Source organism: Carassius auratus, chromosome 47 (assembly GCF_003368295.1).
Source record: "Carassius auratus strain Wakin chromosome 47, ASM336829v1, whole genome shotgun sequence".
Taxonomy (NCBI): domain Eukaryota; kingdom Metazoa; phylum Chordata; class Actinopteri; order Cypriniformes; family Cyprinidae; genus Carassius; species Carassius auratus.
Genome location: NC_039289.1, coordinates 7,218,856 through 7,245,943, shown reverse-complemented (window position 1 = coordinate 7,245,943; position 27,088 = coordinate 7,218,856). Strand labels below are relative to the sequence as shown.

Genomic DNA, 27,088 nt, shown 5'->3' with positions numbered 1-27,088 from the left:
TGAGGTGACTGAACATAACAGTCAGATTTGAGGGGCCAAGTCGTGTATTGGCTTCAGCTCCTGGAATCTGACCTGCTGTAGATGAAAATCAGACAGGTCAGCATTTGGATGGGATACAAAAATACCCCCTACTGTATCCATTCATGGTTTTTGTTATCCATTCGCAGCTGGGAAACACAGCAGTTTGTGTGTGTGTGTGTGTGTGTATGGACGAGGGGTAGTAGAAAGAAGACACTGGAATGTAGTCGACGCCAGCTTGCTCTTTGGCCTTTCAGAGGTAACCAAGCATGTCCCCCTAAGCCTTCAGTCTCCCTGCCTCATTCCCTAACATAAAAAGACCAAACCCTGGCTGAGTCGCAAAAGACAAGGAAAAAAAAAACGAGGATGATTGGGGATCATATTTTCCACTGTGCAGTGGTCCATTTCTGGTTGTTTCTGGAGACATCAGAAGCTCCATAACATTGTCCTAAACACTTTAAAATAAAGGTTTTAGAGAGTGGCTTTTGTAGCAACGTAATAGAAAAATAATTTTTGTTTCCCAAAAGAACCTTTCAGGAAACAGTTCTCAAAATAAAAATTTTTGCATACTGTGAAGTATATTTCTTTCTAAAGAAAATTTTTCCACTTTAAAGAACTGTATGTTGTACGTTGGTTCCATGGAGGTTCTTCATGTCATTGCAAGCTTGTATGACTTTCTTCTGTGGAACACAGAACAAGGTATTATGAGAAATGTTTAAGCTGCTCTTTTCCATACAAACGAACAAAACAAACAGTGACCAAGGGATGCTTCAAAAACAATGATAAAGCACCATTCATTATAATGCATGATATTTTATTAAACATTTTTTGCTGTAGTTTACGTATTTAAGGATGTTTTGTTAGAAACTAAAGCATTTGTGTTCAGTCTTAATTAAATCATAATCGGTTTGGACCTGCAAGTCCTGATGCTGATAGCCTTCTGATGTGTTTTGTGACTTGTGGTGTTAAACTCCAAAAGATCCATGCGATTCTTGCTAATGTGTTCATCATTAACTTTGTCATAATTTTTGCATTGTGTGAGTTAGTACAAACCTAAAACAGACCTCTTTTCATACAATGTATTGTACCTAGTAATTATTAAAGAAATTAATGCCAATTCAAGAACTTTTCAGGCCGGAAAATAACCTCTGATGGCTTCCGTGAATTTGTTTTGACATTTTGTCCTCCAGTGATGAAGCAGAATTTATTGGAATTATGATTTAAACATTCCACGACTTATTTAAATTTATTATCACTTTCAGAAGCCAAAAGGAGCTTCCCTGCCGAAAATAATTTTTATTAATTCTCATAATGATTTGATTAAAGATTGTGATATTACACACAAGGTCTGGTACTTTTCTTACAGATAATTGCATTTATGTGACAATTACAACTTCAAATGACATATTTTGCAATGCCAATTTTTTATATTTGGGCTGTAAATCTCAAAATTGTGCCAGAGAGGGCTCCAAAGTAGATTTTTTCAAATGTTTCTGTGTTCTGTTTCTTTTCGAAATAGCTTGGGCAACTGGACAAAGCTGTGTCTGCCGCTCATACTTATTTCCAAGCCAACCCTGAGCATGTGGAGATGGGAGAGCACTTGGAGCAGTACAAAGCCCAGAAAGGTGTAAAAGAGGAACACTTTATTGACCGGGAATCCCGCCCACACCAGGTGAGTGACTGCTGACCCCAATTACGGCACTGTTTGAAGCTTCTTGAACCTCCAAGAGCACCTTACAAAGCCTGAAACACCTGCAACAAGTTCAGCATCATGAAGTGCATCTTTCTATTTACAGAGAGCCTTCTTTGCTGGGGTGAAGCTCTACAACAAAGGCAAGTACAAAGAGTCCGTGACGTTTTTTGAAGAGGCTCTGACTGAGTATTACCGCGCCGATCTGGAGTGTCGGGCCCTCTGTGAAGGACCGAAGCACTTTGATGAGCAGAATCATGTTTCGTACAAATACAACCTCTACGAGCTAATCTCAGGTACAGATGCTTTTCTGCTTCCTCCTAAATGTGGTAAAGCTATCATCTGTGGTCCTGAGAAGGTTCTGGGAATTTTCCATTCTCAAGCGGTTCTTTTGGGACTTTCTGTTGTGGATATCATGTTTCAGAGCTATTTGTGTTTCCAGAAATGGAGATCTTCCCGTTCTCTGACCTCTATGCAAGTCCTTCCTTTGTAGGCGAGAGTAATGTTAAAGTTAAAGTATAATCCGTTATTGTTGTGTCTGACAGGCAGTTCATGATAGTACAACATCAAACAGCTTCAAAGAAAGTGACATTCAGCTGCCCTGAACAGTGTTTTGCAAATAAATCTTTCAACTTGAAAAGCTTCTTTGGATCAAAGCTTTTGGATCCACTTTTATGATTCATTATATATTGATACAGAAGCTGTTCAGTTTAACCTAAGCCTGTGAAGTTACATGGATTATATCTGTTAAGCATGCAAAATATGAGCCATGTTTTGTCTGGATTGTATTCTTCCTCAAAACCAGACTACTGTTTGAAATTCAGCAGGTCACACACAGTCCAACTGACCTCAATTTGAAAAACAGCCATTTAAAGGCAGGGCAGGATTTCTGAGGGATCATGTGACTCTAAACACTGGAGTAATGATGCTGAGAAAATCAGCTTCGCATCACAGGAATAAATTACGTTATAAAATATATTAAAATAGGAAAACCTATTTTAAATTGCTGAAAAAAATCCACAATATTTCTGTTTTTACTGTATTTTTGATGAAATAAATACAGCATTGGTGTGCAAAAAAAAAGTATTTCATTTATCACATATTTTCATTCATCATATTCATAGATATTGACAAAGATCTCTCAATGCTGACTAATAGTTTTTAGCCGCTTTCAGTTTAGGCTGTCACATTTCAGTAAAATTGCTGTAATAGGTGCACGATGGGCACTAATTACAGCTAATAAAACTAACTGACATCTTTTAACTATGTGAAAGTTCATAAAAGTCAAACGGGGAGTCATAACTCTCTAACACTTATGTCATAACATCCGCCTAACATCTGGCTTTAAAAACAATGCTTTTCACTGAGCTGCCATAATGGTTCTTAATCATTGCTGATTGTATTCTTCTGATTAAGGAAGGATGTGAACGGCTGTGAATGATTGACATTTATTTGTGGCTTAAATTTGAGAGGATTGGGCAGTCGTGAGAGGACTTGTTCTTTACAGGGGTTGTCAGTGTTTCTGACGTTAGCTTCAGGGGGTTTTGTGATGGCATGTCTCAGAGTTCAGCAAGGACTCCCTGGAAAATATTTGGAGTGATGTCACCGACATTTTCTGTCCGTCGGGTGTATTTGTGCACATTAAATTATCTGAGAGTATATGAGTATGTATTTTTTTAGTATGCAATGACATGACTCTCTACTACAATTATGGGCTCATTTTCTGCCATATTAACAAAAGATGGGTTGGTCTGCATGATTTAGGTGGCTTCAAGGTAATCTTTGTTATATTTACAAAAGCAATCAAGAGCTAGTTACATGCCTTTGTGAATACATGAATACACTACCACAGAACAAATTTGACAAAAGCCTCTCCATCCCATAATATGCCTGTTAAAACCTCTTTTGATAGAAGCTCTCAATCATCTTTTTAATCCCACTTTCACGTGGGAACAGTCTGCCTACTACCCATAATGAAACCCTTTAAAGTGAGTTTAGTCTTCTCAGCTCTCTAATTTAATCCTCAACCTTGACCACATGAAATACACCAGCACCCTGGTCGCACATCTTTGATTTAATCCCAGTAAGATGATCTCACTCCATACTCTCTGGGAAAAGACATGGATCACATTCTCAACTACCAACCAGAATTACAGTGTGTAATTAAGCAATTAGATCCTGCCACAATGCCGTTTCTGTTTTTCCACCAATACTCTTAAAAATAAAGAATCTTTATTTGCATATATGCATCGAGGACCTGAAAGAACTGTTCACTGAAAGGTTCTCTGAGGAACCAAATATGGTTCCTCTATGCGGCATCACTGCAAAAACACCCTTTTGGAACCATTATTTTTTTTGAGAGTGTAATGGTAAATAGTTCAAATTCAAGCATCTGCATGTGTGTCGTAACTTTTCAACTGGTTCCAGATTGAGAATACGAACTGGCCAGAAGCTCCAAGCTGATTTGACCTCGAGACTCCTTGTCTAAATCATGTTGAACTTTGTCTTCCAGATCATTACACACAGATTCTTCACTGCCAGCATGAGTGCATCCGAGACTTGGCCACACGCCCCGGTCGCCTGTCGCCTATGGAAAACTACCTGCCACTGCATTATGACTACCTGCAATTTGCCTATTTCCAAGGTAAACCTCCATATATGTCAAAACTGGCTTGAATTAATGTTCTTGTACTCACCTTTACAGCGTCTGGTCTTGAAGTAAAACTCATTGGGCTTGATTTGGTATCTGACCCCAATTCTCTCCTTGGATCTTGGCTACGACACTACTGTCTTCCATCAGTCAAATTAGAAATAGCCTGTATTGGAAATGTCAGCAGTAATTATAATCAGATTAAAAGTACCTTGAAAATGATTTTTAAATAACAAAACCTCATTAATCGTGAAATTACTCACAGTGAAGGAGAGGAAGAGTCCGATAAATATTTCAGACTTGACTGATTTCTTCTTGAAAATGTCAAAGCAGAACTTTTGCTTTGAGATGAGAAATTTTAGTTTTACAAACACTGCTTATTGTTCATAAAATGACAAGTCATTCAGTTGTGTGTGCGAGTGCCGTCTCTTTTGCAAGTCTCAGAGCCGTGTGTTTCCACTCGCTCATCCCTCTGGTTTATGTTCCATCGTGGTCACTGGCCTGGAATGTGAATGTTTCTGAGCATGTGGGTCTCCAAAAGGAAATAAACGTGACTGTTGGAAAAGATGACTCCCAAAAATCAGACAGCCTCACAGGATGTAAAACCCTAGAAACAGAGCCCTGGTGGCTTCATCAAAACTTAATAACTGGTTCTCTTCTCTGTGTGTTAAGCTGGAAGGAATGAGGAGGCATTGGAGTGCGCGTTGACCTTCCTGTTGTTCCACGAAGGTGAAGAGTCCATGACTGAGAATGTGGAGTATTACAGGGAAGTGCTAGGACATGATGGCCAGCCTCGTAAGGTGAGACATGGCAGTGCAACATGCAGAAAAAAAAATGTAGCTGCAAGCATCAAATGTTGGGATTCAAGTGCTTTAAGGCCTTTATGGCTTCTATGGTGTAAGCAAAAGTGAAATGTATGGCTGACATCAGAACATATTCATGGTGGAGAATACGATCGCACATACAGTAAAATTAATAGGTTGACCTATATAACTGTGGTGCTTAAAAGTCAATTTATGAATGAGTAATTCATGTTCATGATAGGACTGGACCAGAATATTCTAATATTTGTTCGGTGGACTGGCATTTGATTTTCAATTTTGAGACACTTTTTTTTGAACACCTGCCATCCAGACTGTAGGTCTGGAATTGATGGCAGCTTTCATTGGCCAAGGCCCCTCCCATGAGGCTGTTTGACCGACGTGTCAAACAACCAATCACAGTTCGTTTTGTTCATCATCACGTTTCGAGTTGTTGAAATGTCGCCACAATAACAGACCGTTGTGTGTGAAACTCTCCGACATACTTTAAAGATTCTATGCCACGAACTTTAAATATCTCACATACTTTTGAAAATCCAGTGCTTAGTTGATCCTGATAGGCGCTTGTCGTCACAGTTGTAAACAAGACAGCTTTCTTCTTTCGTGAGGGGGTTTGGTTTCTTTGTTTCCAGGTGGACACACACATGTCTCGTGGAAATCCTGTAGAATTCAACCAATCCAATGACTACTTCGACACTCCTGAAGGATTTCCACTTTTGTTCCACTTTCGGCTCACGCTGTTCTGTAGTTTATTAAAAGTTTATTAATTAGGAACATGTTGCATGTCTATATTGTACCAAAATGCAACACTGCACTCCCTTGGGTCCACAGCAACCCCCATCCCCAAATCACACCACCACCCCCCACGCGTGAAGTCGACTGGTTATAAACGGTTCTCGACATAAATAAAATACAAACAGACAGACGAACACAGAGATTTCTGCCTTGATTAGAGAGAACAATACAGTGTGTTCAGCCGCTTCCTCCGAAGCTTCAAAAATTCGGTGTTGATTACTACGGAAGCGTCGAAGCTCAAAAAATGCTATTCAGACCAGCCCTAGTTCATGATCAGTTACTTGAAATAAAATAAACTTTTAACTGAAATAAAAAGTATATATTAAATTAAATTAAATTTAATTTAATTTAATTTAATTTAATTTAATTTAATTTAATTTAATTAATGCATTTAGCAGACGATTTTATCCAAAGCAACTTTCAGTGCATTCAGGCTATCAATTTTTACCTATCACGTATATATATATTGTTCTAAAGGTGTCAATTTATTTTTCTCTTCAGTTGATGCTTGTTTTTAAAGTAACTTATCATAAACTAGCAACAGTCGCCGTTGTGCAAGTTCAAATTCATAATGGTGATAGCTCTTGGATCGCCATTTGCAGCTTTTGAACAGATCCAGATCTTCCCAGTCCAGATCTATTACGAAATCACTATGGTATACTTGTTTCCCAAGTGCAGAGTTTGGCAGGATGCCAGTGTGCATAAACACACTAGAATAATTATGTGTTTAGTGGGTTCGGTATCCAAGATGTACAGTTATGAATCCACACACTCTTGAGTCTTTCGCTGGAAAGCCTGGAAGCTAAAAGCCAGATGAGTTTGGTAAGTCAAGAGCCAGAGGGCTTCAACACGTCTTTCACTGCAAGATCCTTCAGTTCTTAGCTCATAACAGCCAAGTATATTCTCTTGAACCCCATTGCAGAGTGTTTCCATCTATATTGGTTTGCTTCCATGTCTGATTGCCCCATTTCTAGTTCCTCCAGGACCTTGTTAATTCACCACCGGGGTGCTGTGCTGACAGCACAGTCTTCTCGAAGCTGAGTTGAAAGTTTCACTGAAACACCACAAAGCTCCCTGAAAAAAATTGCGAGCTGTTTGCATTCGAAGAACACTAAGCCGCAAAAGCTACCCATGTAACTCTTTCCCCAAAAGGGCACCAAGGCTGCCGTTTGATGTGGTCTCGACCACACTTAGAAGCAGCAGACTTTGCTGCAGTTACAACAAGTTGCTTTAAATGAGTGCCAGAGACTACTAATAAAACATCTTGGAAAATGCCAAGAGAAATCGCACAGGTTGTGGAACAGGCTTGATTTTAGGAGAGTACGCCACCCATCCCTCAGGTTTTGTTGTGTTTGGGTGATAAAATAATTAGGGCCATAATCTTAAAGCTACAGCATGTAGGAAATATAATCAGTCTAACTATGCTTTTTTTGCCACAGGAAGCTGAACAGTATCTAAAGCGACACAAACAGGAGTTAGACCTGCTGCTCATCGGCAGCAGTAATCTTGGAGTCCCCTATACTGAAGCAGTAAGTACACAAAATGAACCAGAAATGGTTTTCTAAAGCTTTTCTAAAGTTTTCTGAAGTCTGCGCTTTTTTTTCTGTCTATACCAATTTAATATGCAGAGTAACCAAGCTAGTAATTTGTAGTTGAGTGAAAAATAGACCAAAAAAAAAAAAAAATACTCTAAGCTATTAGTTTTTTCCTTTATTAGTTTGCGGCATATATTTAAGGCTTTGTTCAAACCTTAAATTAGGTTTAATATTAATCAAAAATATTTATAATTCCAATAACATTTTAAGAAGCCATATTGTTACTTAATGTAGGTCTGTATATACAATATTCATCATTTTTACTGTAACGTACTGACAAACCAACAACAACAAAAACAATAAATAAATAAATAAAATTCTAACCCATGATCATTTCTGCAGTTAGGAAAAATTGAGAATTTTTTATTTGTCAAGCAAAAATAGCATTTAAACTATATATATATATATATATATATATATATATATATATATATATATATATATATATAGAAACCATGAATAAATGACATGGTCAAGTGTAGAGATTTCAAAACATTGCTGTTTGTCTGATGAGCTCAAATAGTTTTATAGAGCTCCAGTGGGTGGGACTGTTGTTTAACCAATGGAAGACAGGGGAAGCCTCTTTGAAAACATTTTTTGCAGATTGAACTAAGAGTTCACTTAGTAAATATATGAGGAATTGAATATCATAAACAAGTTCAAATGTAGCATGTAGGCAATGGGAATAAGTTATAACACGGACAAGGAAATGTTTCGATCATGTAACAGCTGTAACAGGGAACAGGTGCGCCTGTTAGATTTGAGAGACTTCATCGCCCCCTTGTGGTGGGGTCACCAATAAGCTATTATAAACGCACAGCTCTTCATTTCAAATTTTTTTTATGTACGCTTCTGATTGTTGTTTTTCCTCAGAACTACTGGAGCAGTCCAGGTGGAAGAGAAGATGTTAACAGGTAGGCGTTTTCATTAATATATTAAAGCATAGTGATAATATTCAGAGCTTATGTTTTGAATATGTGTCTTTAGGATTCCTTCTGGTACCAATGGCTGGATGGACTATGTGCCAATATCAGTCAAGAGAAATGTCACAGTGTCTCAGTTACAAGAGCTGCGGGAAGGTGATATGCTGCTTCCGACTTTTAAATGAACTAAATATTGTAAAATGCAAGATACATAACCATAAACATAACAGATATGAAAATCCTGGCATATACAGAACTCAAAGCTACAAAAATGGCAACAAGTTGATTGTTTTCAATGAACCAATTGATCCAGTTCACAAATTCGCCTGGTTTCCTATACTGCTTCTGCACATTAGTTATATTTCTATTACTGTTTCAGTGTTTAACCATTTCTATTGGTTATTAAAAGTACATTTGTGGTTGTGTGTGTACGTGTGTGTATATAGGCGGTCCATTGCTGTATGAGAAGGTACGACTCGTACAGAACTCCGTCACCCTGAATGGGAGTCAGAGGGTGCTCTTTGATGATGTCATCAGTGAGGACGAGTGCTCTGAGCTCAAACATCTGGCACACGTGAGCGTTTCCTGCTGTTGTGCCATTCTCAGTTTCTGAAACTAATCAGCTCATGTGATCTAGTATTTCATTTAATGTCAGATGTACTATGACTTTACAGTTACGTATGAGTTGTTATCTCAATATTTCCTTAGAGTGTCACTGCAGCTGGCGACGGCTACAAGGGGAAGATGTCTCCACACACACCAAATGAGAAATTCGAAGGGGCCACAGTATTGAAAACGCTGAAGGTTTGATCTTTCTGAGTTTTTAACACTTAGTGTGACTCATTAACTCCATATTACAGTGCCAACAGCATAAAAAAAATATGTAGCACACACAAATATTGGATAAAATAGTTGTTTTAATTCATATTTCTCATCAGTACTTTGTGTTATAATGGAATGTATGTACATTCTGATTGGACAAAGAGTCATGAATTATTAAACATCATGAATGTTGGCATATTAATGATCAATTCTTTGTTATTTATCGTTGCAGTATGGCTATGAGGGACGTGCTCCTTTAAAAAGTGCCCGTCTCTTTTATGATGTCAGCGAGAAGGCCAGGCGGATAATTGAGTCATACTTCATGCTAAACTCGACTCTTCATTTCTCATACACACATCTTGTGTGTAGGACGGCCGTATCTGGTACGTCACCTCAGCTCTCAGTTTCTCAGATTAAAACACATTTTGATTACTTAAGTCAGAATATACTACACATAATGCTGCGTCATGAGGTATGTGTATACTTACATACTGTGTTTGTAAAATGTTTACAAAATAAGACATCTAGAAACTGACTCAGCCAAATGTACTAAGCTGAGTTTCTTCTCCCTTGAATCCACCGAGAGTGCAACAAAAGAAGACAATGAGATGAACGGATAGCGGCTGTGCAAAATAATGACGTTTGCAATTTGGAAATGCTTATATTTTTGAAAAATACGATGAATTACAAGGCTTTAGTGAACAGCGCAGTATTGTAGACTTATACTCTGAGGTTTTAATTACATTTTTTTGATATTGTCAGTCGTGAACTAAGGTGGGCCAGGCTGAAAATGAGTACCATTCCGGCCCTGTATATATATTATGTGTGTGTGTGTGTGTGTGTGTGTGTGTGACCCTGGACCACAAAACCAGTCTTAAAGGGATAGTTCACCTTTGACTTCCATAGTATATATTTTTTTCCTATTATGGAAGTCATTGGCAACCACCAAATGTTTGATTATCAGCAATCTTCAAAATATATTCTCTTTTGTTCAACATAATAAAGCAACTCTTACAGGTTTGGAACGACATTATGGTGAGCAAATGATGACAGAATTAACATTTTTGGGTGAACTATCCCTTTAAGTCACTGGGGTATATTTTTATCAATAACCAAAAAAACATAAAAACATTGTTTTTATGCCAAAAATCATTAGGATATTAAGTTAAGATATGTTGTATATATTTTGTACATTTACTACTGTAAAATAATATAATGTATAAAATATCAAAACTTAATTTTTGATTAGTAACATGCATTGCTTAGAACTTAATTTTGACAACTTTAAAGGGGATTTTCTCAGTATTTAGATTTTTTGGCACCCTCAGATTCCAGATTTCCAAATAGTTGTGTCTCGTCCAAATATTGTCAGATCCTAATAAACCATACATCAATGGAAAGCTGAGCTATTTATTCAGCTTGATGTATGATGTATGCATCTCAATTTCAGGACACTTAAGACTGGTTTTGTTGTCTAGAGTTGTCCAATTACAATTTATTTTAACAGGTCAGCAGGACCACAGAAATGACCTCAGTCATCCAATACATGCTGACAACTGTCTTCTGGACCCAGAAGCGAATGAGTGCTGGAAAGAGCCGCCTGCTTACACCTACCGAGACTACAGGTAAGAAGTGTTAAAACTGCTCTAAAACCCTCTTCAGCACTCAAAACAGTTGTACTTCAAACTAAATGTGTCATTTTTTTTTGCCAAAGTCTCACACAAAGCAATTGATATTAATTCTATTTCTTCTCTCTCTCTTTCTCTTTTTGGCGATGCAGTGCGCTGCTGTATCTGAACGGCAATTTTGATGGTGGAGAATTCATCTTTACAGAAATAGATGCCAAGACCGTCACTGTAAGGAAGAATTACTGTGTTTTGCTCATCTGTCTGTCGTCTCAGTAAGAGTTTGGCAGTTAAACGATCTGTTTTCCCGTCGCAGGCCTCGGTGAAGCCCAGGTGCGGGCGGATGGTGGGGTTCTCGTCCGGCGGGGAGAACCCACACGGTGTGCGAGCGGTCACTAGGGGGCAGCGGTGTGCCGTGGCGCTCTGGTTCACTTTAGACCCCCTCTACAGGGAGCTGGTGAGGACATGTCTGTCATAACAAGCACATTCAGTGTTTATTTCTCAGTCTTGGTTTAGGTTTTAGTAATACCAATGAAATTATATTAACATGGTGGCATGACTGTATTATAAATATATCACTAAAATTCACGTCTTGTTGGAAAATGTCATTTCAAAGGAAGTGGAATTTTCCATTGTACATAAAGCACAAGTCTTGAGCCACATATGGCCACCTATACCCACCAGTGAGTGCTCACAAACCACTAAACCACTTCCTGCTCTCACAACACACTAGCATGATGCCCATTGTGTTTAAATACACTAAGCACACAGGTTTCTAAGGCCTTTGACCTGGAGTATTTCTACACGCATGTCATTTAACCCTGACCACTTTAAATGAACGAATACCTGTGGTGTATGTACATGGTGCGACTTACATGTACACTGTTAGAAGGGTAATATAATCATTATTTTTTTTTATCTTTTGAAATAAACAGGGCATTTTATTATTAAAACTTCTCTATGCTTCTGATATCTAAAACCTGGGGAAAAAAAGAAAAACATGAGGTGTTCTCAGTTGTGGTGAGGTTATAAGGAGGAAGTAAGATGTTATGCACTGCTAAAGAATTTAATTTCTAAAGAACTTTTTTTTTTTTTTTTTTTTTACCCCCTCAAATTTGATATATATACATAATATTAAATTTGAGAACTTTATACTTTTTTCAATTTAGCAATAGGTCAAGTTACGGTGGCTGAGAGAGCTCAACACGCTGCAACTTAAGAAAATACATGCAAATTGAAAAAACACCAGCAAATGAAGAAAACATCTTCATCAGTTTGACAACACGAGTGTTACGAATCTTCACTTGAGATTTGAAACTTCACCAGCGCTTCATGAAACGAAACGCTGCAAATCCTCATAACACATGCATATAACGAAACGCTGCAAATCCTCATAACACATGCATATAACGAAACGCTGCAAATCCTCATAACACATGCATATAACGAAACAATGCAAATCCTCATAACACATGCATATAAGGAAACACTGCAAATCCTCATAACACATGCATATAACGAAACACTGCAAATCCTCACAACACATGCATATAAGGAAACGCTGCAAATCCTCATAACACATGCATATAACGAAACGCTGCAAATCCTCACAACACATGTATATAACGAAACGCTGTAAATCCCCATAACACATGCATATAACGAAACAATGCAAACCTCACAACACATGCATATAACGAAACAATGCAAATCCTCATAACACATGCATATAACGAAACACTGCAAATCCTCATAACACATGCATATAACGAAACAATGCAAATCCTCATAACACATGCATATAACGAAACACTGCAAATCCTTATAACACATGCATATAACGAAACACTGCAAATCCTTATAACACATGCATATAACGAAACACTGCAAATCCTCATAACACATGCATATAACGAAACAATGCAAATCCTCATAACACATGCATGTAACAAAACACTGCAAATCCTCATAACACATGCATATAACGAAACACTGCAAATCCTCATAACACATGCATATAACGAAACAATGCAAATCCTCATAACACATGCATGTAACGAAACACTGCAAATCCTCATAACACATGCATATAACGAAACGCTGCAAATCCTCATAACACATGCATATAACGAAACAATGCAAACCTCACAACCTATGCATATAACGAAACAGTGCAAATCCTCACAACACATGCATGTAACGAAACACTGCAAATCCTCATAACACATGCATATAACGAAACACTGCAAATCATCATAACACATGCATATAACGAAACAATGCAAACCTCACAACACATGCATATAACGAAACAATGCAAATCCTCATAACACATGCATGTAACGAAACACTGCAAATCCTCATAACACATGCATATAACGAAACACTGCAAATCATCATAACACATGCATATAACGAAACACTGCAAATCCTCACAACACATGCATATAACGAAACACTGCAAATCCTCACAACACATGCATATAACGAAACAGTGCAAATCCTCACAACACATGCATATAACAAAACAATGCAAATCCTCATAACACATGCATATAACGAAACGCTGCAAATCCTCATTACACATGCATATAACGAAACAATGCAAATCCTTATAACACATGCATATAACGAAACGCTGCAAATCCTCACAACACATGCATATAACGAAACAATGCAAATCCTCATAATACATGCATATAACGAAACAATGCAAATCCTCACAACACATGCATATAACGAAACGCTGCAAATCCTCATAACACATGCATATAACGAAACACTGCAAATCCTTATAACACATGCATATAACGAAACACTGCAAATCCTCATAACACATGCATATAACGAAACACTGCAAATCCTTATAACACATGCATATAACGAAACACTGCAAATCCTTATAACACATGCATATAACGAAACACTGCAAATCCTCATAACACATGCATGTAACGAAACAATGCAAATCCTCATAACACATGCATGTAACAAAACACTGCAAATCCTCATAACACATGCATATAACGAAACACTGCAAATCCTTATAACACATGCATATAACGAAACACTGCAAATCCTCATAACACATGCATATAACGAAACAATGCAAATCCTCATAACACATGCATGTAACGAAACGCTGCAAATCCTCATAACACATGCATATAACGAAACGCTGCAAATCCTCATAACACATGCATATAACGAAACAATGCAAACCTCACAACACATGCATATAACGAAACAGTGCAAATCCTCACAACACATGCATGTAACGAAACACTGCAAATCCTCATAACACATGCATATAACGAAACACTGCAAATCATCATAACACATGCATATAACGAAACAATGCAAACCTCACAACACATGCATATAACGAAACAATGCAAATCCTCATAACACATGCATATAACGAAACAATGCAAATCCTCATAACACATGCATGTAACGAAACACTGCAAATCCTCATAACACATGCATATAACGAAACACTGCAAATCATCATAACACATGCATATAACGAAACACTGCAAATCCTCACAACACATGCATATAACGAAACACTGCAAATCCTCACAACACATGCATATAACGAAACAGTGCAAATCCTCACAACACATGCATATAACAAAACAATGCAAATCCTCATAACACATGCATATAACGAAACGCTGCAAATCCTCATTACACATGCATATAACGAAACAATGCAAATCCTTATAACACATGCATATAACGAAACGCTGCAAATCCTCACAACACATGCATATAACGAAACAATGCAAATCCTCATAATACATGCATATAACGAAACAATGCAAATCCTCACAACACATGCATATAACGAAACGCTGCAAATCCTCATAACACATGCAAATTAAGAAACAATTAATGAAGTATTGCAAATTTATTTTCATTAAACTTGAAATTATATTTAGTTGACGATATTAAAGTTAGTAACGTTTCACAGTTAATCATGAAATTATTCAGCTTATTTAGGCTAATAATATCCAAAAGATAAAGGAATCATGCAATCAGGGTGTTTAAAAAAACCTCACCTTTCAGTTCACCACTGACCAGTAGTCACTACACAATAAGCAAATCCCAGGCACTTTTTGGGGTCTCCTTGAAACATTTCCGTTGTGGTCAGTGCTATTTGCAGCGTGTTCGTTAATTTGCATGAGCTGTGAGGATTTGGAGCGCATTTCATTATATGCATGTATTGTGAGGATTTGTAACACTTGTGCTGTCAAACTGATGAAGATGTTTTCTTCATTTGCTGGTGTTTTTTCAATTTGCATGTGTTTTCTTAAATTGCAGCGCGTTGAGCTCTCTCGGCCACCGAATCAAGTCCTGGGATTTTGAATCATTCCTCTTTCAAAACAGTGTCCATGTCACTACATGATACTGGTGGAAGAAAACGTTTCCTGTGGTTCTCCAAAACACCCCGAAGTGGCTCAATAGAATTCAGATATTGTGACTGTGAAGGCCATGGGAGATGTTCAGCTTCACTGTCATGTTCATCAAACCACTCTGTTACCAGTCTTTCTGTGTTTATTAGTGCATTATCATCGTGTTTGAGGCCACCACCTTCAGGGTGCAATGTTTGAACCATTGGGCTCACATGGTCCTCCAATATGGTTCGCTAGTAGGCCTAAGGTATGCAATGATATTGCAGCCCAAACCATCACTGATCCACGCAGTGCTTCACTCTGGGCATGCAACAGTCCAGGATTTAATGTTTTTTGGATTTAATCTGGATCGCATCCGTTTTAGAAAGCTTCCTCTTCCTCTTTAGAAAGCAACAGTTAACTCCTGTAGGATGAGGTATGTCTTTTGTGGTGAACTGCTGACACTTCCCTAGAGACTGTGGCTCTCGATACACCTCAAAAATGTGCTGTCCTGGTCACAGGTCGCGAGGCACACACCATCAAACTGTCCTGAATCTGATATGCATCCCGTTATGTTGCGTGTGGATTGCAATACTTTATGCACAGCTGTGCTATTGCTCTGCTAATTCATCCTTCACACTCTGGTTTCACCGATGGAAGGTGTGAAATCCACACACATATAGGTGCAAAAACCTCCAACCTCCAACCTCCAACACCATATGGGCCAGCGTTTCAGTTTCTTTGTAAAAATGTCATAATTACCATTTAATTTAAGTTTTTTATTTTAAAACGTAAAACACTTTAAGAATTGTTTAGTGTTTAAATAAATAATGTTTAATAATAGAATTCCAAAAATGTGTGGTGTATTAAATTTGACGAAATATAATTTGTTTTAAATGTAATTGCAGGAGAGGCTTCAAGCCGATGAGGTGATTCAAGGCTTGGATAATCAGCCTGTGAGGGACCAAGAGCGGCACATAAACCCAAAAGACGAGTTATAGTGCATCAGCCAATGGGAGAGAAAGTACAGGGTTCACGTCATTTCTTATTTATTTAATGATCAGAATGATTTTATTTTTTTACTGCGTGAAATTTGTTTTTTATTTAGTTTTCTGTCTGTTTGTGAGAATTTTAGCATTGTTATTATCATGTGTGCAGATAAAATCTCAGCTCACATGTATTACGTTGCATACCTTTAAAGTCAACATGAAGTCAAAACCGACTCAACGATATATCGTGGTATTTTTATTGTATTTATGGTATTTATATCGTGGTAGTTGTCATGATCCTTTTCCTGATTCAGATGGTAATACTTCAATACATCATTACGGAAGTAATTCTGAATATATTTTTATGTTGACTTTAAAAGAAACAGTGAATATAATTTAAATTTCTATCAAGGAAAGTATAGTTTGACTTACTTGCCATTCATACTACCAAAGACTGAATTTACACTGTACAAGAGCATATATACATTATACTGGATGCATTTTATATTCAAGTTTATTTAACTAGACGTAATCACAAGTTACCTAATGAAACAGACTATGAAAATTTTGGATTTGCACAGTTCTGTACTTACTGTATATTCTTCTGTTTTTTTAACAGTGCACTGTGATTTCCTTCACATTGTGACACCACACTGCTTTCAAAAGAGTTAATTTATACTGTTTACAAATGATCTGACTCGAGCTGTGCTGTAGTGCGATCGTAGACTGCTATAATAGCGAGCGTCAGCATTTGATATTAGGAACCTTTTTAATAAAAGAGGCTATTTGTTCCTGTTTCAAGGAATTTGAACTTAAATGTGGCATATTAATTGTCCTTTCCTTTCAAATTCATTGACTCGTGTATCTGTCTGTGGGTAGATGAAACGTGCTTTGCACACTTGCCTCAGCTCTTGTCGAATTTGAACAAGGATGATGGCCACTGATATTTAATTACATGTTTTCAATATGTATTTTTAAATTAAAGACTGAATTAAACTTATTTGTGTCCTTTACTTGCACTGATTTTTTAATACACAACAAACATGGAAAATATTTGACAGTGACAGGCTTGCCCTTAGGTTTAATCAGGTTTTAAGGAAGTAGTTCAACCAAAAATGTACATTTTCTGAAAATGTTCTCTCCTTCAGACCAAGTAGATGAGTCGGTTTCTTCATCAGAACAGATTTGGAGAAATTTACATGAGCATTGCATGACTTGCTCACCAATGGATCCTCTGCAGTGAATGGGTGCCGTCCAAACAGCTGATAAAAACATCACGATAATCCACATTGACTCCAGTCCATCAGTTAATGTCTTTGAGAAACTCTGGCCATAATTGATGGATTGGAGAGGTGTGCATTACATGTGGATTATTGGGATGTTTTTATCAGCTGTTTGGACTCTCATTCTGACGGCACCCATTCACTGCAGAGGATACATTGGTGAGCGAGTCATGCAATGCTCACGTAAATTTCTCCAAATCTGTTTCAACTCATTAGTCGCTATAGATAAATAACTGGAAGAACAACAAAATGTGTTAAACAGTTAAACTTTTTTGTCTTCAGAAATCTGATAATAAAATGATAACAAATACCAGTTTGCAATATCATTTAGCATAGCCAAACTGTTATTGTACAGCTAGAATAACTGGAAGTGGATGAAACCAGATACTTAGCACATTCAAGTAACAAATGGCTGTGTACTCTTATGTTAAAAATTAGTGCATAGAGTATTTTAAGCAATTTCTAGCAGAATCTTTTACAGGAATCATAAGCTATTAATATAACAGTATATATGTGTAAATATGCATGACCACACAGGAACCCATTTATGGATCTCTACCAGACTTCAAAAGCTTTAACCCTCCCAAGTAAACAGAAAAGCTTCAGGTGTTCTCCTTTAAAGAGTCCAGGTGCTGTTTTTGTTTGATGCAGTTTAAAAAAAGTTGTAAGTATGTATGTCACTGTCTTTTAGTTTATTGTTATAGTTAGTGGCGGGGTGATTTACAGTATTATTCTGAACTATGCTAACTTGGACATGGATCGACTATGCAGGACAATGTTTCCTCTTATATTCATAGGTAAGTGAGCTTTAAAATCTTGTTTAGTAAAGAACATTGTTTGATATAATCTATCATGTAGAAAGTGAAATGTTTTGTGAAATAAATATGACTGGGGCTAGTTCATCTTCAGTTCTCTCTTCACAGCAGTTCGGTCAGTGTACTGTTTTGAGTAAATTAAGTACTCCGGGATATTGGTTTGTTTGAACTCAGAGGGAGTGTCAGCCACATTAAAAAAGTTAACAGCTTAAGTCATTTGTGGATTAATGCGTATTAGAGACACGAACCGTTTAAAACGATTCAGTTCGATTTGGTGATCTGGTTCAAAAAGATCCGGTTACATCGAATGATTCGTTCGTAAATCGGATATCACTGAACTGCTGTGTTATTAACATGCTCACAACAGACACGGAAGAGAAGACGATGATGAATAAAGTCGTAGTTTTTGCTATTTTTGGACCAAAATGTATTTTCGATGCTTCAACAAATTCTAACTGACCCTCTGACGTCACATGGACTACTTTGATGATGTTTTTCTTACCTTTCTGGACATGGACAGTATACCGTACACACAGCTTCAATGGAGGGACTGAGAGCTCTCAGACTAAATCTAAAATACCTTAAACTATGTTCCAAAGATAAAAGAGTTCTTACGGGTTTGGAACGACATGAGAGTCGTTAATGACATTTTCATTTTTCGGTGAACTAACCCTTTAAGCATTGCATTGTGTTGTGTTAAACTTACAAGATTAAAATTACCAGTATGTGTGTTTTGTGTTTTTATATATATATATATATATATATATATATATATATATATATATATAATTATTAATAAAACCGGATTACATTTTGCAGAGAACTGTTAAATGGAATATAACACGAAATGAAATGGAAGTGTCTCACTGTTACCACTTATAGTGGATGACCAATACAACGAATGTCAGCAGATAGTACTTCTGCATGAGAGAGAGAGATTCTCCTGTTCTCAAAGAAACAAGAACAAATGTTTTTGCATTAAAATGCAAGTTCTGGTCGGTAAGTAGAGGGAAACTTGGTTTTCACCACATTAATAAGAGTAAATTGTAAGGGCTAGTTATTGTTGGGTTATGAAGCTGCCGGACAGAACACAGAGCCAAGGATAATCCTAAAATAATCTTTTACAGTCTAGTAATCCAACACAGGAGAAGCTCCAACAGAGAGAACAGGAGGAAGACAAACATATATAAATGTTATATAACCTGACAATGGGCTTATAAAGGCAGGATAACAAGGAACAGGTGCAGGGAATCAATTATAATCAAACTAAACAAGGACAGGAAACAGACCAAATAAGGAAAAACAGGAACTGACGCACATGACAACAGGTCCAATTAATAGAGCTTTTCTCTCAATACACTATATAGCACTCTTTGTGAACACAAAGAATAGATACAGAGAGATACATAAAGATACAGCAACAGTTTCCAGTCATATACTTCTTGTTTAGCAACAGACAATAAATGACTGTTCTTTTAATTTCATGGCCACAACAGGAGATGTGATTGGTGGAAGTCAAGGGGAAACACCAAAGGAACCAAAGTACGCTGAAGTTTGTGAAGGAGACTCACTCGCTATAAACTGCACTTTTCAGCCCGGTGGAAATTACAAAGTGAGGTGGTATTGGTTTCGAGAGACATTCTTGTTCTTGGCCAAACATGCAGTAATGGAAACACAAGTTCATTTGGCCATCTTATGTATGATCACTGTCTGCATATAAACCCAAAACACAAGTTCATCAGCCGAAGTGGGAGAATTGCATTATTACCATTATTTTTTGTATTATTATTGTTGTTGTGGGCATAAAAAAAACCTCATTTCTTGTGTTATCTTTCTGTGGAAAGTGGAAATGTGCCTCGTTTGTGCCAGTTTCCTCATTTGAACAATGACAATGGTCTTTTTCTCACTGGTATTTAAATTTACACTTAAGTCTGCTTTTACTCCTTGAAAATTGTGTTATATAGTTGTCCTTGCATTCTTTGTGATATACAAATTATGCAATACAAATGCAACTTGCTCGATCTGTAAAGCAAAATTGGCAGTATTACATTTTCTGTTTCAGTTTGATGTTTAGTTCGACTTTTAAACAATGGTTTCGGCTTGCTTTTAGGTTTAATATCAGAACCACATCCAATGCATCAGTTCTCAGCAAGTCACTGAAGTTTGTATAAGTCGAATGTATAAGGCCCCCCCAAAAAAGTGTTTTGTCACGTAAATCCAAAAATATATTTGTTAGGGTTTACAGTGCATGACTTAAAATATTCATTATAAATACTATAAATTAAACAAATCAGAAAAGTTAAATCAATTTTAAGAAAGCTTGTGCAGATGCTAATTTCCTTTCCAATGTTATGGATATGAAATATGTCACTGGATGACAACAGTGTCTTGAAGGTCCTAAAGTGTTCACTGCATTTGGGGGCATTATTCTCGAGCAGTGCTGTTTCTGCATGTGAACAGAAAGCATCTCTGGTGTTTTTATGATACGTCGGATGTCAGTCGAGTTTTTTGTGGTTCTTATTCTCATTTCATGTTCATGCTGCTGACCTGCTTTCATGTTGTAACTTGTGTGCGTTACTTCAAAGCAACTTTAAGAGCGGTAAGTCTACTGTTTACATTTTTTTGAAACAATTATTTTCTAGTTTGAGATCTTGTGTGTTAGATAATGCATTGCACAGTATCTTGTTACATTTGTAAAAATCATTGCTTACTTGAATAATGTCTTGTAGACTTAAGCTTCTACAGGAAGACAGCATATAATATTTTGTCATAGGCTATCAACAGATAGCTCTGAAACCTATTCATATATGCATGACCACACAGGAACCTATCTCTGCTAGACTTCAAGAGCTTTAACCATCACCACGAGCGAGCGAGGAAGACTCGTGCGCTCTCATTTAAAGACTCCAGCTGCTGTTTTCATTGAAGTTGGATCTATCGTTTATCAATTAGTCGTTTTCTTCGTGCTCAGACTAATTTTGTACTGAAGGAGGTCTATTATTCAAGACCGACTCTGTGCCCAGCTTTGGCATGGATCGACGGTGCACTATGATAGTTGTTCTTTTACTCACTGGTAAGTGAAATTTGAGCTTTTGTAAAAGACTAGTTTGTTAAAATCAATATTTGGATTTGATCTAACACAAAGAATTGGTCAGATATTCTGGTAAGAAGAGTTTTTGACACTTTATGACCCAAATATGACCAATTGCTATGGGTTGTTTCAATCTAATTCTTGGACAAATATGGATTTACCCAAATGTTGGTTTAAATTTTTAACCTAACAATTGGGTTAGTCCATATTTTACCCAAAGTTGAATTGAAACAACCCAGCATTTTTTTGAAGCCTTCATCTCAGCAAAAATTATATATTGAGATTATTACACAAACGTGTGTTTAACTTAGCAGTTTTGTAAATCAGTGTCAAGCATCTAGTTCTAAAATCACTTCAATTAGAATAATTTTGTACATTTGGTCCTTTACAGTAAATGTTTTGTACATTTGTAAATGTTCGCTGATTCATGAACCTTTTTGTGTTTCATAACTGTTTGACTCATTTGTATATAGCATATTACATAATTTAATGGTACGTTTCAATTGCGACAACATGCCCCATATGAAATGTAAAAAAATTAATTTAAATTTTTTTTTTCTTTTTTTTTTTTTTTTACCAATGAAAACTTTATATTTATATATTATAAGGAACTGGCTTTCAAAAATAAACCTAGCCTGTTTAGTCTGACAATTAGCCGTGGTTTACGTTATAATGTCTGATGCTAAAATTGTTTGTTAATTAATTTGTATTTGAAATAACTTCTAAGTTATGGACAAACTATGTGTTGAAGTCACAAATGAACTAATTTGGCTGACAGACCCAAAATAGCTTGTTTGAAGTGTTTATCAAGCAATCACAGTCAAATTCCATTCAATATTTTGCTTTTAAAGCTGTTAGTTAGCTCGCTTAGTATCAACTAATGTATCGATTTATCATGATGTCTGTATTCTAATCATGTGCCTATTGTTTGTACATAAAGACAACCAATAAATGGTTTTTATTCTTTTCTTTTCATGACCACAACAGGAGCTTTGATCAGCAGTACAAGTCCAGAGGAACTCCAAGTCAATTTAGAGCCAAAGTACATTAAAGTCTGTGAAGGAGACTCAGTCACATTCAACTGCACTTTTCAGCCCGGTGGAAATTATAAACTGAAGTGGTACTACAGTCCTACTGATTTAGACTGTAATTCTGAAACAAAAGGATTACTCGAAAAATGGCATAATAAAACAGAAAACTTACCCTGGTCAATCTTCACCATTAATTCCATCAAACTCAATGAGAGTGGATGGTACTTCTGCAAGGTTACGAGAGATATTCCTTTTCTAGAAGAAAAATGCAGTTATGGAACACAAGTTCTGGTCGGTAAGTAAAGACTTGAATCAAATATAGAAATGTTATGATGTAAAATTATGATATTTTTCAGGCTCTGCACTATTTCTAGGCCACTTATTAAATAAGCAATTTTGTGACACTGTACATGTGGCTCATTTGTACAGATTATATTTCTAACATTGAAGCACAAGAGGTGCTTTGGATGATTCTCAAATCACGTTGGTGAAAATGTTGATCAGATTTTACACAAATGTTACGAGTTCATGCATCGAGGCTTGCTGTCGTTAAAGCAGAAGCGGGCAAACCAAATACTTAGACATAATGAAATTCATGATAATTTTTCACGTCTAATTTGTGAAAAATTTTCTGCACCAACTATTTATTATGTTACATTATGGCTTAATTCAGATCAGATGATTGTGGGAAATAAAGACAATGTATAAAAATATACCAATAACCAAATTTCCAATCACAACGAGAGCTGTAGAATTCAGTTGCTTTACTTTGTCGAAAGCCATTAGCGTTCGTCAAGACATTTTAAAAGCCTTTGCTCATAATCCATTATTGAAATGTATGAAAGTAACAATTCACAGTTTTAACAACTTTCAATGATGTTTTTAACTCTACAGATGCCAAAAACACCACTGCAAATACAGCACAGCCACAGATGCAGAAAACTACACAAAATCTAACGACACAAGATCCCCCAACAACTTGCTCGATCATTGGTAAAATTCAGCTTCTTTCTCTCATTAAACTTTTAAATACTCAATTCAACACCATTTGGTCACTTGTATGAGCTCCACAAGTAATCTACAAGTAATTTTCTGCATAATAACCACTGATTCTACTTTTCCTATAACCACGTGCGGTACGTGTGTAGTTTTGTCTCAAAATATCAGTAATATCACGTGTTCTCCAATATAAGTCTTTAGGAAATAACGTGTACTATTGCTATAAAATGATTTGCAGGCATCCTAAACCTTACTGTAAACCTTACTGTTTTTGTCCAGGATTAAATTAAGCATTGAACCCCAGATTTTCAATGTGATTTTAGCCTTCTGGACCCCAATGCATGTATGATAATATATTTTTGGAGTTCAAGACCAAAAATATATACAATCAATTGTTTTCCCTTCAAATATAAATGAATAAATAAAAGATTGCTATCATGTTTGATTCAATACAACTCCATAATCAAATTCACTCATGTATGCGTTGAGAGTATACATCTAGCGATAACACTGCAGCCATAGGAAGAGCCTCACTTTGACCGAATTACAATAACCTTTTTTTTTTTGTATCTTGTGTGTGTTACAGCCACAACAATCCCAACAACAACCATCCCTCCACCGCCCAACGACGTTCCGTGGTGGATATGGCTAGCGTTGGCAGCTGGATGCGTCGTGCTACTTGTGTCAATAGTTGTCGTATGGATCTTGACTCGCAAACCTGAAGGTACATTTACAATGACTCAATGTTGCATTTAAAAAAAACTATATTAACTATGAGAAAATCTAACGTTAAAATCCTACAGTTCATTTTCCGTCTCACATCAATGCTTTATGCACTTAAAAAAATCAGTGCAGAAAAAAATTCAGTCATAAATCTCTAGCGAATTTTACAATTACAGTAATTAGAAAGAAATGGCAAGCAAAACAATTAATTAAGCATGAAATTTTGGATGACTCAAATATTTTTTTTCTTAAAGGAACATACTCCAATAATCTTTATTTACAGCTTGGATTTTTTTTTATAGTGTATTTTGTATATGGCTCAGTTCATTGAAAAAGATAATTTCAAATGCATGACTTTAGCATCATAAAGCATTTCAACATATCACCATAATAATGATGATCAACGATTGTAGAACTCTACTCAAACTAACTTTACGCTCAATGCTTAAGCCTTGTGGTTATGAAGGTCTAGCTTATAACTATAATTTCTGCTATAAACTGAGGAAATAATCAAGAAATTTTCCAAATTATGTCACAAATATTCTCACAAAGACTGTTTGGGGTCCTCATACGAGACTCTGCTGAGAAACAACACATCCTTTTATACATCTATGTACACGGTCAGACATTTCCTGGGTCGCCTACTGAGTGCGGGATGAGTGTGGGTGTCATGTGGTTAAGAGCTATGAGAGTTGAGCTCCAGTTGATGATTAGACTGCCTCTCATTGTCTGTGGTTAGACTCGAGTTGTTACGTGCAGTGTTCGCAGCAGAACCATTTTCCTCCAGAACCCTCAGCGTGGCCTGTGCTTTGCACTGTTAACCTTCTGATGTAACTCTACTGTAATGTTATGTGTTTCTAGAGAACATCTATGAGAACACCAAACCAGTGGAATCGAGCTGCTGGAGGCGAAACCAGACCAAAGTGGACATCTGCGACGTGCAGTCCAAAAAAACTGATACCATTAAACCGCTGAGGAAGTACGACACTCTTTCAAGCAACAGAATCTGTAGGCCATAAGTATTACATATGACAGAAATATCCCCTGAAAACACATTAAATATCTGATTTCAAATGCCTTACCATGGACACAAATTTAATTTTGTAATGTAGCATTTCCCCGAGATGGGAAGATGTAAATATTTCTTTTTTTGTTTCTTTCATTTTTTGTCAGAAAGAGATACACGAGAAACCCTGCTATTTTTCCTTTAATGACTTTCAGTTGTATCATACTGAAACATTCTGTGGTTACAAATACATGTGAAAAACAACGAAAAAAAAGAAAAATCTGCTACGCTCCTTTTCCACTCGCAATTAATAAAGCATATTAGTGTGACTGTACAAGTAGGTCTATGGCATTTCAGAACCAACATGAAGATGAATCGACCATGATTAGAAAACAAACCACATAGCCTACTGTGAGAGTGGCAAATGGGAGAAGAAAATAAGGAATTGAGCTGTTTCATAGTTATGAAACATTAATTCTTATGTACTCATTAAAGGAACTGAGAATTTTCTTTGAACACCCGTTTCTACATAACTCTTACTCTTACTTGGGTTAGATGCCATTTTGAATTTAACACATGTTAAATGCAGACATGGGGACTTGTGACTTGGTGACTTGGACTCGAGTCGACTCGAGTCGCTATTTTTAGGACTTGAGACTTGACTCGGACTTGGAAGTTAAAGACTCGGGACTTGACTTGACTTGAGACATGATGACTTGAATGACTTGAGTGTTAATCAAATCATGTTTTCAGTTTGAATATAAAATATATAAATTATTTTTTAAAATAAAGTTGATTACTCAGCCGGAGCGCAGGCTGAGAATAGCGTCGTGACTGGATCAGGACACTATCATCAGTCATCATGCCCTCTCTACCTTACACACACCACGCCCACTTAAATCAGATATCCCAGCACATCAACATGTCAGCCTGAGAGGTACCGAGGGTCATCGCTTTTGTCTTCAATAGTTCGCGACTAAAACGCGTGGAAAACGCTAGTCGGGCCGCTTTCTCCTTCTTTCCAAAGCGCTCGGGAAGAAGTGCTCCTGAGGCGTCTGTCGTTGCTAAGCATCCATGACACGCTCTCTCTCAATGAAGACGTAGAAATTTCAGCAAAGGATAAATGGATTTGCAGCACTAAAAATCGCTCGCAGTAGCTCTGCTACTAAATTCATTTCAAAATGGCAATCCATATACAGCTATGAACAGCTGTTCCTTCATGTTAGCTGAGCTTTCAACGTTGATACGGGAAAGGATGAAGCTGATTGGTTAGTAATTGTCACATGACCTGCAGTGCGCTTGCAGCATTCTGAAAAGTTTAGATGTTTTTAACTCGATGCGGTGCGCTTCGTGAGCAGTGTTGGGTATAGTTACTTTGGAAAGTAGTTAGTTAGGTTACAACGTTACCATGAATTAAAAGTAATCAGTTATGATACAGCGTTACCTATTCATAAAAGTAACGCGTTAGAGTACTCATGCGTTACCAAAAATTAAAAGCAGTTCGCAGCGGCTCACACATGACACACGACAGACACAGCCCCCGGCCCCTTTAAATGCACCTAGAAGTCGTGACGTCATCCGACTAAATTAACACTGCAGGATAACAATAACAGGAAAGACAGTCAGCAATCGGCTATTCCACATGGCGTTTTATTTATTTTATATCACAGAACATATTATTAATCAAAATTCGCACCTACCCAGCCCGGGTAGCCTAGGCTACTGTATATTATGAGCACCACAAGATAACTCCTGATTTTTCTTTAACTTTAAATAATGCAGTTATCAAAGTACAAGTATGCTTACTTGTAA

General features: G+C 36.9%; 2 protein-coding genes across 2 annotated transcripts in view; both read left to right on the top strand.

Annotated features, from left to right (window-relative positions):
• LOC113064960 (prolyl 3-hydroxylase 2-like) overlaps positions 1-16,843 on the top strand; it is a 43,331-nt gene extending 26,488 nt beyond the window's left edge. The window contains exons 2-15 of the mRNA XM_026235987.1: positions 1,538-1,690; positions 1,815-2,004; positions 4,221-4,352; positions 5,031-5,158; positions 7,414-7,503; positions 8,443-8,483; positions 8,557-8,648; positions 8,939-9,066; positions 9,201-9,296; positions 9,547-9,697; positions 10,822-10,939; positions 11,095-11,170; positions 11,256-11,396; positions 16,248-16,843. Coding sequence (XP_026091772.1) covers positions 1,538-1,690; positions 1,815-2,004; positions 4,221-4,352; positions 5,031-5,158; positions 7,414-7,503; positions 8,443-8,483; positions 8,557-8,648; positions 8,939-9,066; positions 9,201-9,296; positions 9,547-9,697; positions 10,822-10,939; positions 11,095-11,170; positions 11,256-11,396; positions 16,248-16,340 — 1,629 coding nt within the window. The 3' untranslated portion in view covers positions 16,341-16,843. The remainder of the gene's footprint in view (positions 1-1,537; positions 1,691-1,814; positions 2,005-4,220; positions 4,353-5,030; positions 5,159-7,413; positions 7,504-8,442; positions 8,484-8,556; positions 8,649-8,938; positions 9,067-9,200; positions 9,297-9,546; positions 9,698-10,821; positions 10,940-11,094; positions 11,171-11,255; positions 11,397-16,247) is intronic.
• A 3,768-nt stretch (positions 16,844-20,611) lies between these two features.
• LOC113064611 (uncharacterized) lies at positions 20,612-25,849 on the top strand. The gene is made up of 6 exons (XM_026235448.1): positions 20,612-21,025; positions 21,250-21,499; positions 22,505-22,843; positions 23,443-23,541; positions 24,134-24,271; positions 25,132-25,849. The coding sequence occupies exons 2-6, from the start codon at positions 21,457-21,459 to the stop codon at positions 25,287-25,289; spliced, it is 777 nt and encodes a 258-aa protein (XP_026091233.1). The 5' UTR covers positions 20,612-21,025; positions 21,250-21,456; the 3' UTR covers positions 25,290-25,849.
• The last annotated feature ends 1,239 nt before the right edge of the window (positions 25,850-27,088 follow it).

Excerpts from the sequence above, each read along its gene's own strand:
- LOC113064611 (XM_026235448.1), top strand. The coding sequence starts at position 21,457 with ATGGATCGACGGTGCACTATGATAGTTGTTCTTTTACTCACTG. Across the intron at positions 22,844-23,442 it reads TGGAACACAAGTTCTGGTCG|ATGCCAAAAACACCACTGCA; the intron begins GTAAGTAAAGAC and ends TTAACTCTACAG. Across the intron at positions 24,272-25,131 it reads CTTGACTCGCAAACCTGAAG|AGAACATCTATGAGAACACC; the intron begins GTACATTTACAA and ends ATGTGTTTCTAG.